The sequence below is a fragment of the Bos taurus genome, chromosome 5, assembly GCF_002263795.3.
Source record: "Bos taurus isolate L1 Dominette 01449 registration number 42190680 breed Hereford chromosome 5, ARS-UCD2.0, whole genome shotgun sequence".
Taxonomy (NCBI): Eukaryota; Metazoa; Chordata; class Mammalia; order Artiodactyla; family Bovidae; genus Bos; species Bos taurus.
In genome coordinates this window covers 97,296,009-97,310,979 of record NC_037332.1, presented here as the reverse complement: position 1 = coordinate 97,310,979, position 14,971 = coordinate 97,296,009, and the positions used below count along the sequence as shown (strand labels likewise).

The following is a 14,971-nucleotide window of genomic DNA, read 5'->3' as shown; positions in this document are numbered from 1 at the left end:
ATACTGGAGTGGGTAGATATTCCTCCCTTCTTCAGGGGATTTTCCTGACACAGATATCAAATCTGGGTCTCCTGCATTGCAGGTGGTTGTCTTACAATCTGAGCCACCAGGGACGTCTAGAACTACCATATGATCCAGCAATTCCACTTCTCAGTCTTTACCCGAAGGAAACAAAAATACTAACTCCAAAAGACATATGCAACCCTGTGTTCACTGCAGCACAATTCACAAAAGTCAAGACATGGAAACAACCCAAGTGGCCACTGACAGATGAAGGGATAAAGAAGACATGGTATTATTATACAATGGAATATTATCCAGCCTTAAAACAGAAGGAAATCTTGCTATTTGGGCAGCACAGATGAACCTTGAGAGCTTTATGCTAAGTGAAGTAGATCAGACAGAGAAACACAAATACACCATATGTTTCCATTACATGCAGAATCTAAAAAACAAACAAATATCGAATTCACAGATACAGACAAGAGACTGGTGGCCACCAGAGACGGTGGAGGGGAGGGTGAAAGGTGGTCAAAAGGTACAAACTTCCAGTTATAAATAAGTCATGGAGAAGTACTGTACAGCATACAGATATAGATAATAATGCTGTATTATATATTTGAAAGTGGTTAAGAGAGTGAAGAAATGTGTAACAATGTATGGCGGTGTATGTTAGCTAGATTTATTATGATCATTTAGCAGTATATACAAATATTTAATCATTATGTTGTATAGTTGAAACTAATATAATGTTATACGTCAGTTATATCTCAATAAAAAATAGCCTGTGAATCATATAGTGTATGAATTATGTCTCAATAAAGTTGTTGCCCACACCTCAACCCCCAAAGCTTGTAATGTATATTTTTCACTAATTCAAACTGTCCCTCCTCCTAATTGGCCTTCAGTAGGGAAATTATAGGCTTCCCTGTTTTCTCAGTAGTCAAGAACCTGCCTGCCAATGTAGGAGATGTGGGTTCGACCCCTGAGTGGGGGAGATCCCCTGGAGAAGGAAATAGCAACCCACTCCAGTATTCTTGCCTGGGAAGTCCCAAGGACAAAGAGGCCTGGCAGGCTACAATCCATAGGTCACAAAACAGCTGGACATGACTTAGTGACTGAACAACAACAAAGGGAAATTACATTGAATGTAGCAGGTTGGGTATAAAAAAAGGGTTCAGCTGTAAAGCAGAAAAGATGACCCCCTAATAATTTTTTTTAAAGATTCTAGTTTCAAAACACAATTAAGAAAATGTTCAAAAATAATTTTTTGTTGAGTCAAAAAATAAATCTTCATTTTACTACTATGGTTTGCAGTTACTACTTTTTTCCTGTTTAAGTTTCTTTCTCTTAAACCGTGAAATAAACTTTCCCCAATAGTTAGACTAATTTCTAAACTTGGGCTCCGTGCTCTTGTGACATAGACTGTGGAGTAATACATGGACTATAGATTTAATATATAGCTTAATTAAACTGCTCTATTTGGTCAAGTTTGCCATGTTCACTTAGGCTGAGGACGGAGGTCTCATTAAATCATGCAGGCACTGCAACCCTAAAGGGACTGTAATCTTTCTTTCTGAAGTCAATTTAATAAGTTTGTATTCGCCACTCCTTTTGCCTTCAGAATTGGCCTACTTCCTCCAGCGAGCCCTCCTCAACCAGCCATACGCACTGTATCTACCACTCACCCTAGACCTTAGTATACTCCACCCACTGGTGACGATAACAGAGTCCCCTATAAACCAGGAACTGTGATCAGAGCCTGGCATAATGCCTTGTCACTGGAGCCTCACGTGAACATTAGGAGGCAGGAGGCATTTCAGTTTGCTGGTGCAGAAGTGGATTCTGTCACCTGGCTCAGGTGCTCTGCCTGGTGAGGCCAACCAGCTGGGACGCAAATCCACCCCGTGCAAAGCCAGCCCTCACTCAAGCCCTAAGTCACCTGACTCATGAATCACTGACTCATGACCAAGTCTTGTCTAACCAACCTGCACTCTATATGGTGTTTTACACACACTGGACACTGAATAAACATTTTTACTGACTGCCTTGATGACATGGCCCTTTGTCTTCCTAGATCACAGAGATACCGGAAAGCAGTATTTGGCTACACGGTATCCAGGCCCCTGCCTAACTCTCAGGTGGAAATACCAGGGAAAGCGGCAGCAGTCCCGGTGATGGCAGAACAGCAGGGCAGCACAGGAAGCCAGCTCTGCACGTCGGAGGCTGAAACAAAAGCTACCCAGGGACTTCCCTGGTGGGCCGGTGGCTAAGACTCCAAGCGAGGGGCCCTGGGTTCAATCCCTCGTCAGGGAACTAGATCCCGCATGCTGTGACTAACGCCTGGTGCAGCCAAATAAACAAATAAATATTAACAAAAAAGAGGCTGCCCAAAGAAGGCTGACAGCAGCCTGTTTAAAATGGGAAAGAGGGGTAGAGTTGAGTCGGGTGAAGAAGCTGAACAGGTTCAGGCTCAAGAACAATGTGCAGTAGGTAACTTCACCACACACCCCGTGTGTAAGGGTGAAACAGAAGTCCACCTGGAATTTTAACTGATAAGGGAGGAGAAAACATCAAGAACTTTTGTCTTGAACATTTTAACTACAGGACTCTGATTCCAAGCGCAGTCAGTCAGATAAGAACTGGGCACCTGCAAACTGCTTTAGTACAACTGCTATTCCTGTTAGAACTCCAGTACAAAGACCAGAGAGGAGGGGAGAGTGTCGGAACAAAGCACACGTGTGAGGGGAAGGGTGCTCTTTTCACTACCGATGCCTGCCTACAGCCTCCTACAGAAGAGCCACGTCTGAGACAGAAGTGAACACGGTCACAGGCTGACAGTATGGCCCTGCGGTCTGAGGGGGAAGCTGGCACGTGTGGCTCATCCACAGCAAGAGGAGCAGTGACCACAGCACACACACGCGGCTTCCAAGACCTAGTAACGAAATATGTAAAGTGCTAGTAAGTTTTATATTGATTGCAGGTTAAAATAATACTCTTGATATAGGGTGATAAATGTTATTAAAATTGATTTCACGGGACTTCCCTGGTGGTCGCGTGGTTAAGACTCTGCGCTTCCAATGCAGGGGGCATGGGTTCAACCCCTGGTCGGGGGAACTGAGATCCTGCATGTCAAGTGGTGCGGTCATAAAATAAAAAATAGATAAATATATTTAAAAAATTAGTTTCACCTTTTTTTTTTTTTTAACTTCTTAAAAAAAAGGCTATTGCAACACTTTGGATTATATGTGTGGCTTGCATTCTACTTCTGTGGGATGGTTCTGGTATAGACAATGCTGTAGAAAAAGCAGGGGAAACAAATTTCAATTAGATTCAATAGACCATTAGAATCTCAGTCCTTTGTTAACAGCCTGCTATGGAGATTTCCATTTTGCAGGAGATGAGGATTTCTGGTGTTCTATAAACACAGGACTCAGAGCCACAATAGATTAGGTTTGAGAATGATCTCTGCCACTGACTAACTCTGAAGTCAATGACGTTCTAGTCACAGAATTGTGGGTAAGCAAGTCATACAACTCAGGGCCAACCTGCCTCTAAATCCTATTATGAGGGTTAAATGCAGTAACATAAAGAGTATAGCACTTTATTTTCTTTTTTTGAGCCTAGCATTTTAAATGTTAAACACTATTATCCTCCTAAGAAAATTTCTGACATGCTTTTAAGATACTTTGGTGGCAATCTGTTAAAAATAAATAAGAAGACTAATAAAATTAGTGATTCTGTGGTGTTTGTTCTCAAAGACTTCATCTTCTAAATTTGACTAAAAAGGAATACACTATTAGAGAAGATGATAAAATCTCCATCTCTGGAGAGCTCTGGAAATTAGCCACTATTTCTCCTGGAAAGTTTAAACCAGAGAGCGGAGCAGGAAGGTGAGTTTATGCTGCCTGAGAAAGAGAGGCAAGTCTGGTTCTAAAACTCATTGACAGGGTGATGGTGTGGAATTCGTGCAACATTTCTGGAATAGCGGTTTCCTCATTACTGAATGAAGGAGGCTAAGTGGTCAGTAAGATCGCCTCCAGCACCAAGAGTTTTCTCAACTATGAATCCAGAGGTTACGTACATAGGCATTTCCATTCACCATTTAGAGAACACCCTTATGTCTCACACATCTGCATGTAGGTAGGTTCTAAGGCCACTTTCTCAGGGTCTTGCAGAACGACCTTGTTCAAGCTGTTTACCACAGCTTCCATAAGCCCAGTCTTCATTTCCTCTCAAGGCATCAATGGGTGGATCCTGTTTCCCATACAGACATTTAGAAGCCAATTAAAAATAGAAAACTATCTCCCCCTCCCACCACCTCAACTTCAGGTTCCAGTTTCACTCCTCTCACCCTGCGGGTGCTCACTCAGCCATTAACTGATGCATCTGTTAAACCTGGAGAAGGTACGCAGCATAATCAAGGTACCATTTCATTGAATATTGAAAGTAACAAAAATGACCCGTAATGCAATTATTTGTAAAATCACCTGCCTGCCAGCTGACTGGTGAAGTTTTACAGAGGGCAATTCTGGACAGGATCCATAACTAGGAATTTTACTTCATTTTATTTTATTTTCTGATCTGAGGATTACATAAAGCATCTCCAGCTTTGCCCTAGGGATGTGTCTGACTGTAGGAAATTAATTTTGCTTGCTGTGACAAAGGGCTTCCCAGGGGGCACTAGTGGTAAAGAACCTGCCAATGTATTGGACATAAGAGATGCAGGGTTGGGAAGATCCCCTGGAGTAGGAAATGGCAACCCACTCCAGTATTCTTGCCGGGAGAATCCCATGGACAGAGAAGCCTGGTTGGCTACAGACCATGGGGCCGCAAAGAGTAGGACACAACTGAAGTGACTTAGCATGCACGCTGTGCCATAGTTTGCTTATTTCTCAAAGAGGACTAATAAGAATCACATGCTCAAAGACATCATGACCCCACCAGAAAGGCTCAGTGCAGCTATGCACTATCAAATTTCAAATGCCTCATAGTAAGAGCAGACGTATTAACAACGATATCCAGGCAAAATTTTGAAGATGTAGGGGTTTTAAGAGCAAAAAAAAAAAAGTAGTGAAAAGAATGCCTCCTTCCTGCCCAATGATAGGATGTTTTTGCTTTCCACGTGCTAAAGCAAGCCCACCTGGAAGTTTATTTTTATAGCCAGTCCAATTCTTTCAGCTACTCAAGGAGAAATTTCTTTTCACATAAGAAAGCAGCACTTGTAAATCAGCAGCAGCTGAATTAAGATCTGACTGCTTTTTCAATTAGAGGTGGTATAAATAAGACATTTAGGGCCTCCCTGGTAGCTCAGTCGGTAAAGAATCTGCTTGCAATGTAGGAGACAGAGGTTCAATCCCTGGGTTGGGAAGATTCCCCTGGAGAACAAAATGGCAACCCATTCCAGCATTCTTGCCTGGAAAAATTCCATGGACAGAGGAGCCTGGCGGGCTACAGTCCATAGGATCACAAGAGTTGGACAGGACTTAGCGACTAAACCACCACCAAATAAGAGGTTTAGAGACAGATCAGTTTCCAGGCAATTAGGGGCCTGTGTTCTAGCAACACTGGATAAGAGCATATAAACTGTGAGACAGACAGACCTTAGTTCTACTGCTGTTATGTGTGTGCCATTAAATACAACGGCCTCCGCCAATCAACAAGGCTCCTCTGTTGCGCACACCTGGCTCAGGACGGCCCACATCCTTTACATCCAGGATTCACGTTCTTCCCTCTTCTGACTCCACCAAACTGCTTCAAGGAACCTCAGGCAGGGCGTCTGCACTGCATCCTCTTAGCGCTGATCCTCACCATCTTTTGACCCCCTCCCCTGCCCCTCTGGAAGGGGAAAGTCATCATGAACTCTTCCTCAATCCAAGCCACTCTGAGTTCTTTTCTAGTTGATGCAGCAAAGGCACACATTTCTAAGTGTGAAATAATCTAGATGGTATGAGACTTCCTGTGTGTGCCAGTTACTGTAACAGAACATCTAAGAAAATGGGGCGAAACTTCTGAAAATCCCTGTCTTGTCACAGCTCTCTTGGACCTGTAAGAACAGCACATCTGACAATGGCTTAGGTCTCCGACGGCAAACAGAACATCACAGCCGACAGCACCGGGGAAGAGGTAAGGCTGCTGGGCTGCTGGCTGGGGAGTTGCTTTGAGAACATTTGTGTCTGAAAGGATGGCCCACCGGTGCCTCTCCGGCTACTGTCAAGAAATCCTGCAATGAAGGATATTTTCAAAGCACCCACCTTGTTGAGGACATCTCGCTGGCAGCCAAGATAGAGATTGGGCAGAATTCGGGTTGGCCCGATGTTGGCAACAGGTAAGCAAGGCTGAGAGATGCAGGTGGGGACTAGGGTGGACTTTCCTTCACAGAGGCCAGGGAAACAGCGGGAGAACTCGGCAAACCCACCTAAGGATAGACATGGTAAAGTTACGCTGGGCACAGAGATGAAAATCAGCCTTCTGGTAACCAGTCAAATAAAGCTGTCTGAAAAGAAAAAGCAAATCCCACAAATGCAAGTGGATCCTGCCGTACATGGATCCCTGGCTACAGCTGCTTGCTCTGGGGTACAGGCCTGCAACAGCCCTGGCTTGCAGGGCCTTGAAAGGCGCCCAGGCCCTGAAAGTCCCCCGTCCTTTTCTGTGCAACTTAAAGAGGATGGAAAGTAAGCAGCACATAACCAAACAGAAGTAAAATGGGGCTATAACAAATCCTCAATGGAGACCAGGTGTTATTTCTTCAAAACACAGTGGATCAACTTAAGTTTCTTTCAGAATGAACTTTTTAAAATCTTCCTACTATATAAATTTTTAATTTCAAAGATACCACATACACCCTTTACTCTTACAAATATTCTCTATATCGAGGGTTTCATAATTACTCGTTGATTCCAGGGTCTCCTGTTCCTTTGCTGGGCACTCATTATAAACAAGGGCCGACAGACCCTAACTGCTCAGGGTACAAACGGAGGCCCTGGGGCAAGATTCCTGGACTCCGAAGAATTCAGTTTTTTCTAGTCCTGTCCTTATAATGACCCACTCCATGACCTTTATTAGGTCACAATCTTGCTACTGTTAATGACGAGAAACCCATTGGCTAAGACGCTCACCTTCTCTGGGAAGAGAAAAGATGAATAAGGTCTTCACTGGTTTTTCCAATCTAAATATTCCTTGTGATGCAAATCCGAACCCAGGAACTGAATACATTTTGATACATTTTCAGATAAATCCCTCCCTATCCAGCCCTCACTATGTACAAACTCAGGAACCAAAGAGACTCAGAATATGTGAATGTCTGTGTGTGTATATTTAAAAATTTTTATTTTGTACAGGAGTATAGCAGATTAACAATGTTGTGATAATTTCAGGTAGCCAGCAAAGGCACTCAGCCATATGTACACACGTATATATTCTCCCCCAAACTCCCCTCCCATCCTGGCTGCCACATGACATTGAGCAGTGTTCCCTGTGCTATACAGTAGGTCCTTGTTGGTGATGCATTTTAAATATAGCAGTGTGTCCATTTTTAATACTATTAAATTAAAAAACAATTCACTTGTTGAGAAGATAGAGCAGTCCCACTCTTACCTCTTTAATCAAGCCTTAAAAGGGACCTGAAAATCTCATTAAATATTTACCTCCATCTCCTTGAGCTACATTCTACACACCTTTCCCTCCCTTCTGGATACATATGAAACACACCCTCATCCGCTGCACCAGTGCAGGGAGCTGACACCCGCACCTGCAGAAGGAGAGTATCACCTTTTTTATCCCCTGTGTTGTTCAGGGCAGTGTCAGCAGGACCCTCTGGACACCCGTGTGCATCATCTGTGCTTAGCGTGGCATGCACAGTGCAGCCAGCTGGATGGCAGCAAGTTAGTGACAATAACCAGTCCACTTGCAAAATGTAAGTGTCCATCCCGAGCCTCCAACCCAGGGGTCTGGACTGTTTTTACTCATAAGCAGTTTGCTTGTAAAGTTCTTATGGGAACATGGGAGACAGAGTAGGAGGTTCCATTACAGAAACCCCACTTCCTTTGTGGAATCAACGGGGTCCTCAGCGTCTGCACCTGCTCAGAGGATTTCATGTCTTGCCCTTTCCAAATATCTTTCCAGCCACACAAAACTCAATGTCAACTGTACATGCTGTTCTCTCACCACCACCAGCCTATCCCGGGCATGTACACACACAGGGCATACAAACCAGACACATACACGCACAGGGCATACAAACCACACACACACACAGGGCATACAAACCAGACACATACACACACAGGGCATACAAACCAGACACATACACACACAGGGCATACAAACCACACACAGGGCATACAAACCACACACACACACACACAAACAGCATACAAACCACACATACACACAGGGCATACAAACCACACACACAGGGCATACGAACTATACATACACATAAGAGCATACAAACCACACACAGGACATACAAACCACACACACACACAAACAGAATACAAACCCCACATACACACAAGAGCATACAAACCACATACAGGGCATACAAACCACACACACAGGCCATACAAACTACACATACACACAAGAGCATACAAACCACAAACATACAAGGCATACAAACCACACACACACACACAGTGTACAAACCACATACACACACAGGGCATACAAACCACACACACACACACACACACACAGTGTACAAACCACATACACACACAGGGCATACAAACCACACACACACACACACAGGGCATACAAACCACACACACACACACACACACACAGGGCATACAAACCACACACACACAGGGCATACAAACCACACACACAGGGCATTCAAACCACACACACACACACACAGGGCATATAAACCACACATATATACACATAGGGCATACAAACCACACACACACATGACTGAACATCAGAGGGAAGAAGAACACAGGCCCCTGTACTGAGTTCACATCCTGGCTTCACCACGTCCTAGTTGTCAGGTTTGCACAAGTGAATGACGCCCTCTGGCTGTTAGTTTTCCTGTTCCTAAACTGGGAGCAGTGATCAGACCCCCTCACAGAGCTGTCAGAGGACGGAGAGGATGGGGCCAGTCGGGATGCCTGAGAGCTTGTGCCTGCAGAGGAAGCCCCGCAGGGCACAGGCATCAGACATCCAGTTCCCAGCCCCGTCCGTGGCCTTCCCCTATCGCTAGTCTGCAGCTATACCCCAGCAGGATTCACCTGAAACAGAACGGAAGCAGCAGCGCCTCGAGGGCTGCATCTCCCAGAGTGGGCTCTGGAGCAATGACCTCCTACAGGAAGCTGGCAGACGGGACACTGGGACATGAAACGCTACACGTCGTTTCTCCTGGGAGACTCACAGCTCACATACTAAAAGCTCTCTGAGGAGCCTGAAAACCTCTAAGGAAACTGGTTTACTTTGGGTCCCAAGCTTATTTGACCATGGAATTTCCCCTCCCATTTTCCCCCTAATACCTTTTAATAGCTGGTGGAACTCACACTTAAGGAAACATCAAGATAAGGCCGTTGCAACCACTGAAATAGAGTAAATTGTCGGAATTTCCACGCTTAAAGTATAACCCACCAGCTATCTCAAAAAGGGATCAGTTAATACAGGCATTTCCTGGTGGCTAAGATGGCAAAGAATCTGCTTGCAATGCTGGAGACCCAGGTTCCACCTCCAGGTCCGGAAGATCCCCTGGAGGAGAGAATGACTACCCATTCCAGTATTCCTGCCTGGAGAATCTCATGGACAGGGGAGCCTGGTGGGCTACAGTCCATAGGGTCACAAAGAGTTGGACATGACTTGAGCAACTAACATGTCCACTTTTTTCCCTTTAATACAAGCATATGTATATGCCTGTCATGATTCAGAATTTATAATTTTGCTTCTATTAATGTTTTGTCCTTTTCAGTCTCTTAATGGCATAATACAATCATTTAAGGTGAGTTTTTTTCCCCTCAAGTAATTCTTATAAAAACAAACATTAAAGAATCTGAACATTCTTGGCCTATCTTACGCGTGCTTACCCAACACAGCAACTGACAGCCGCAATTCTGATTACAATTTAATTGAATGGGTTTAAATTTTAACTTCCAGTAACTTTTGTGGTTCCGGTGTTTCTCTAAGAAACTGCTGTCATATTTTTTTTTCCTATTCTGGCTTCAAAACAGTTCAGGGGTTGGTCTCTCTCATTTAAATCCAACAAAACGGGAGTCTAGGAAATGTTCTCAGAAAACAGAGAAACTGGACCATCCAAGGAATTCCATTTTAAACTTATAAGTCATCATATTTACAAATAAGTCAAGTCATCCTACAGTTACTGAACATGTACTATGTGACAAGCATTGCTCTAAGCACTTTACAAGTTTTGTTTGATCGTTACAACACCTTGAAGGAGGTGCCTGGGTTGTTCCCATTTCAGAGATAAGGAAACTGAGGTTCAGAAAGGCACAGACTGATAACCAACAGGGCTGGGATGTGAGCCCTGGCAGCCCAGCTTCAGACTGTACTCTCAATGGGTACATTAGACCACATTTCTAAAATGCCACGGAATTACGTGCCATGTTGCCTAGAATGCGGGCAACGTGTCTGCTGACATCTCTGGGGTCCTGCCCTCATTTTAGCCTTATTCCACTAGGCTGGAAATGGCCATGGCCTCTCCCCAACAGACAGAAGAGCCTTGCTTCCCCCTAAGCCACATGGTTCAGAAGCGTTGATGAGGCAGAGAAAAGAGAAGGAGACCTGACCAGAGACACAAGAACTCTGTAAGCTAGAGTCACATGTGTCCAGTAACAAAACAGGATGGACTAGGGGCTCACGGCTGGCTCACGATCGCAGTCTGTGAACTGGTGGTGAGGTTGTGGCTGCGTCTTGGTGACTTTCAGCCCATTCCCTCCATCAAACTGTGTTCAGAGGGGACAGAGTCGCCAACAATCGTAAAGTGAGAGCTGGCCAGCCTGGGCTGTTCCAAGTCCAGCTCTATCATTCACGCTATCCTAAATCACTTCTAACTTCAGTGGGTCTAAAAAAGTAAAATGTGAGTATGGCGCTAGAAAACTCTAATACAGAAAATAGAAAGAAAACAAACCACTATTTAGCATCAAAACAACCCCCCAGAGCCAAACAAAACAGCAATAACACGTGGTAAAACACATCATAAGGCAAACAGAACCACCCCCCCTTTTTTAAACAAATGTTTACAACTAATCTCTAGCAGCACAAACCCAAACAGCCTTAAAATACTTAACAAATTTCATTGAAATCAGTGCTCAGTCTGGCTTGAAATGTCCCAAACCAGGACTCCTGGTCACTTCCACAGGAATCTACCTTGGCAAAGAGTGCATTTCCCCTGATCTTTATCTCTGACAATGTTCCACTCTGCTGACATCCACCTTTATTGACAGTTTTTTCCATTCGCTGACCTTTCATTCATCGCTGGACTCCAGTGACCCTGGCTTCATTTCATTAATTAATCACAGATGAGACACCTCCTGATCTACCCAAACCCTCGAGAAACTATCTGTGGCTTCATCAGCAACTCAGTTTTGAAATATGTCTAAAATGTCCCTCTTCCTCTATTAACTAGATCCACACAAGGAGAATAGTACAATTCATCTACGTGAACCTTCTGTGACAAGGGGATGACAGACACAGAATAGAGAGACGTCCCGGCCCTCGCTCCTGGCTCTGTGGTCCCCGGATCCCAAGTTAGAGTCTATTACGACAAGAAGGCACGGTGTTGGCTCAGGATCCCTTTGTTTACTGTAAGAGCAGCACTGGAAAGCTGTCACGCTCTTGAAAACAGTTTTAGAATAATTTTTAAAGTTGTCAAAGATTTGAGTCAACCGTCCAATCTGGCCAAATTTCTCCCATCTTTGGATTTTATGCTGCTTATCGTCTAGGAATGGAGAAAACAGTCAGACAACCCATATGTTCTTCCCTAAGACAGACCTGAATCTCGGAACATTGCACCCACTAGGGCCTCTTGTGCTAGGAATGCTTGTTTTTAAGAGGAAGGAAGACACATATGCAGACACCCTGGCCTGTAATGGCGATAGGGAGACCAGCAGACAGACATACAGACATCACTGGCCTCTACAGCTCTGGATAGACAGCCAAAGAGACTGCAATGTTAAAAATCCACATTCTGTCTGATGTCCACTGATTCACCAGAGAATGCATGTTTATAAATAAAAACATACATATCACTTTGGAAAGAGAAAACATTTGGTACAGCTTAAAGGCATTCATGATTTGTATGTTGCTTTCTTCTCGCTCAGCCAAGAAAACGCTTCTTAAAAACACCTCCTTCATAATTCCAACCATAAATATAATCTTCTGTAAGAGCCAATGTTAACTACCATCCCATTTTCATAGGGAGAAAAACTGCCAAGTAAAAGAAAATATACATAAAGAAACACCACTAAACAATTCTAACTGGTCATCTTTCTCTTCCTTCTGACCCTGGCAGTTATAAACCACAGCGGTGTTTCTTAAAAGTATATTTCCATAATCAACAAAAGTAGCACTGTACTACAGATAAGTGATGTTAATTTTCAGATTCAAGTTCTAAAAATGTATCCCTATCCTTGAAGTCAAACCAGAGATAAACATCAACTCCATGATTCTGAAGACATTTCACTGCAGGAAGAAATAGAAGGCTGCTCACTTATGCTTCAGTTCAAACAGGCAGCAGGTCTAAGAGCTTTATCAGCTGTGTATGCACTAAGTCACTCCAGTTGTGTCTGACTCCTTGAGACCCCGTGGACTATTGCCCACCAGGCTCCTCTGTCCGTGGGCTTCTCCAGGCAAGAATACTGGAGTGGGTTGCCATGCCCTCCTACAAGGGATCTTCCTGACCCAGGGATCGAACCTGTATCTCCTGCAGCTCCTGCACTGCAGGCAGATTCTTAACCTTCTGACAGCTGCCCAACTGTGAAGCGGGATTCAAGGCAACCCCTTCCCACACTGGGGATAGAGTCCATGGCTATGTACAGAAATCTGTTTACACAAAACTCCACGTCATGAAACACATTCTTCTAAAAATTCACATGCAAATTTAACTTCCACTCATTAAATCATTTTCACAGTTTACATAGTCTCATAGTTTTTCAATATAGTTTTCATGTAGTTCAATCCTTCTGTAAAACAAAGTCCCCTTTTCTGTGACATAAATATGACCCATTCATCTACTTATTCTAGAATGTATGTGAAGGACTGAAATGGAGCATTCCTGTTTCTGTATAGAACAGCTCTTTCCATACTGAAAGTAAAATCTGGGCTTTGCTACTGCACAAAGGAGACAACCCTAATATCAAACACTGAAACGTTGAGATGTGTATCTTGGAAGTACTGGGTTGGCCAAAACGTTTGTTCAGGCTTTTCTGTACACTGTCATGGAAAAACCCAAATGACGTTTTTGGCCGACCCAGCACGTTAACTGCTCTTAAGAATAATTACTTTGCACTTTTAGTCTGAAGTGTCTGATTCAGCCAACTTTATTCTCTAACCATTTAAAAATATTCAAGCATGGTCACAATTCTTCTGGGGTCTGCAGACAGTATATATGGAGAGTTGAAACTGCTGCTGCTGCTAAGTCGCTTCAGTCGTGTCTGACTCTGCGACCCCAGAGATGGCAGCCCACCAGGCTCCCCTGTCCCTGGGATTCTCCAGCCAAGAACACTGGAGTGGGTTGCCATTTCCTTCTCCAATGCATGAAAGTGAAAAGTGAAAGTTAAGTCGCTCAGTCACATCTGACTCCTAGCGACCCCATGGACTGCAGCCTACCAGGCTCCTCCGTCCATGGGATTTTCCAGGCAAGAGTACTGGAGTGGGGTGCCACTGCCTTCTCCGAAAAAGAAGAAACGCAATGTAATTATACACCTGCAAAGAAAGCAAGCAAAAATATGTAACTGTGGGAATACCCTGGTGGTCCAGTAGTTAGGACTCTGGGCTTCCACTGGAGAGGGCATGGGTTTGATCCCTGGTTAGGGAACTAAGCTGCGTGAGCAAAAAAAAACAAAAGTAACTGTACTTTTCCAGTGTTTTCCAGTGTACAAAGGTTGGTGTAGGGAAGCCCAGCCACACAGGAGGGCAGAGAGCCCAGCACACTTTTCTTAGCAGCATCAGCAGCAACTATGTCCTACCTAGTTAACTGTCTGCTGAGCAGCACAGAAGAGAAAAAAAAATCCCAAATGACGTGGAGCATTTGGGATTCATTTTAAACTCTTATTCCACCCCTCCACTCCCTCGAGAGGAAGGGGCAGACATGCATTTCTGTGAAGACCCTCCCTCCAGGAAGCCTGAGAAGAAGCCTCCATCTCATGAAACCTGCCCCATAAATGACACTTCCAACAAGCTCCCTCTGTACAAAGCCACCAATCACCTGGCACGGCAGGGATGGGACATTCCAGCGAAGTTTTGGATTAACATCGTTACCCAACACAATAAACGAATTAAAGTTTTTCAAAATACTAGCATAAAAAAAATCACTAAATACTAAAAGAATGTAACTTATCAGAGTTCTTTGACTCATAATTTCTAAATTTTACATTCCTCAAGATAGTGTTATCTAGATCGATTCAACTGGCAAAATCCTGAAGTGTTGTTTAGTAAAAGAGTTCTCAGAAGATGCTGACTGACATTTTTTTTTAACTCTTTTACTGATGTTTTTAAAGTTATTATTTATTTTTTGGCCATGCAAAGCAGCATGTGGTATCTTAGTTTCCAGACCAGGGCTTGAACCTGCACCCTCTGTATTGGATGCGCAGAATCTTAATCACTGGACCACCAGGGAAGTCCCTGGGCTTTCAAATTGGTAATACGTAATGATGCCCAGCAGAGAAGGCAATGGCACCCCACTCCAGTACTCCTGCCTGGAAAATCCCATGGACGGAGGAGCCTGGTAGGCTGCAGTCCATGGGGTCACTGAGGGTCGGACATGACTGAG

The 14,971-nt window shown here is 44.1% G+C and overlaps 1 protein-coding gene across 1 annotated transcript in view; it reads right to left on the bottom strand.

Annotated features, from left to right (window-relative positions):
* Positions 1-14,971, bottom strand: part of DUSP16 (dual specificity phosphatase 16) — a 93,801-nt gene that overhangs the window by 26,134 nt on the left and 52,696 nt on the right. The window contains exon 5 of the mRNA XM_024992619.2: positions 6,255-6,418. Within this exon, the coding sequence (XP_024848387.1) occupies positions 6,255-6,418 (164 nt within the window). The remainder of the gene's footprint in view (positions 1-6,254; positions 6,419-14,971) is intronic.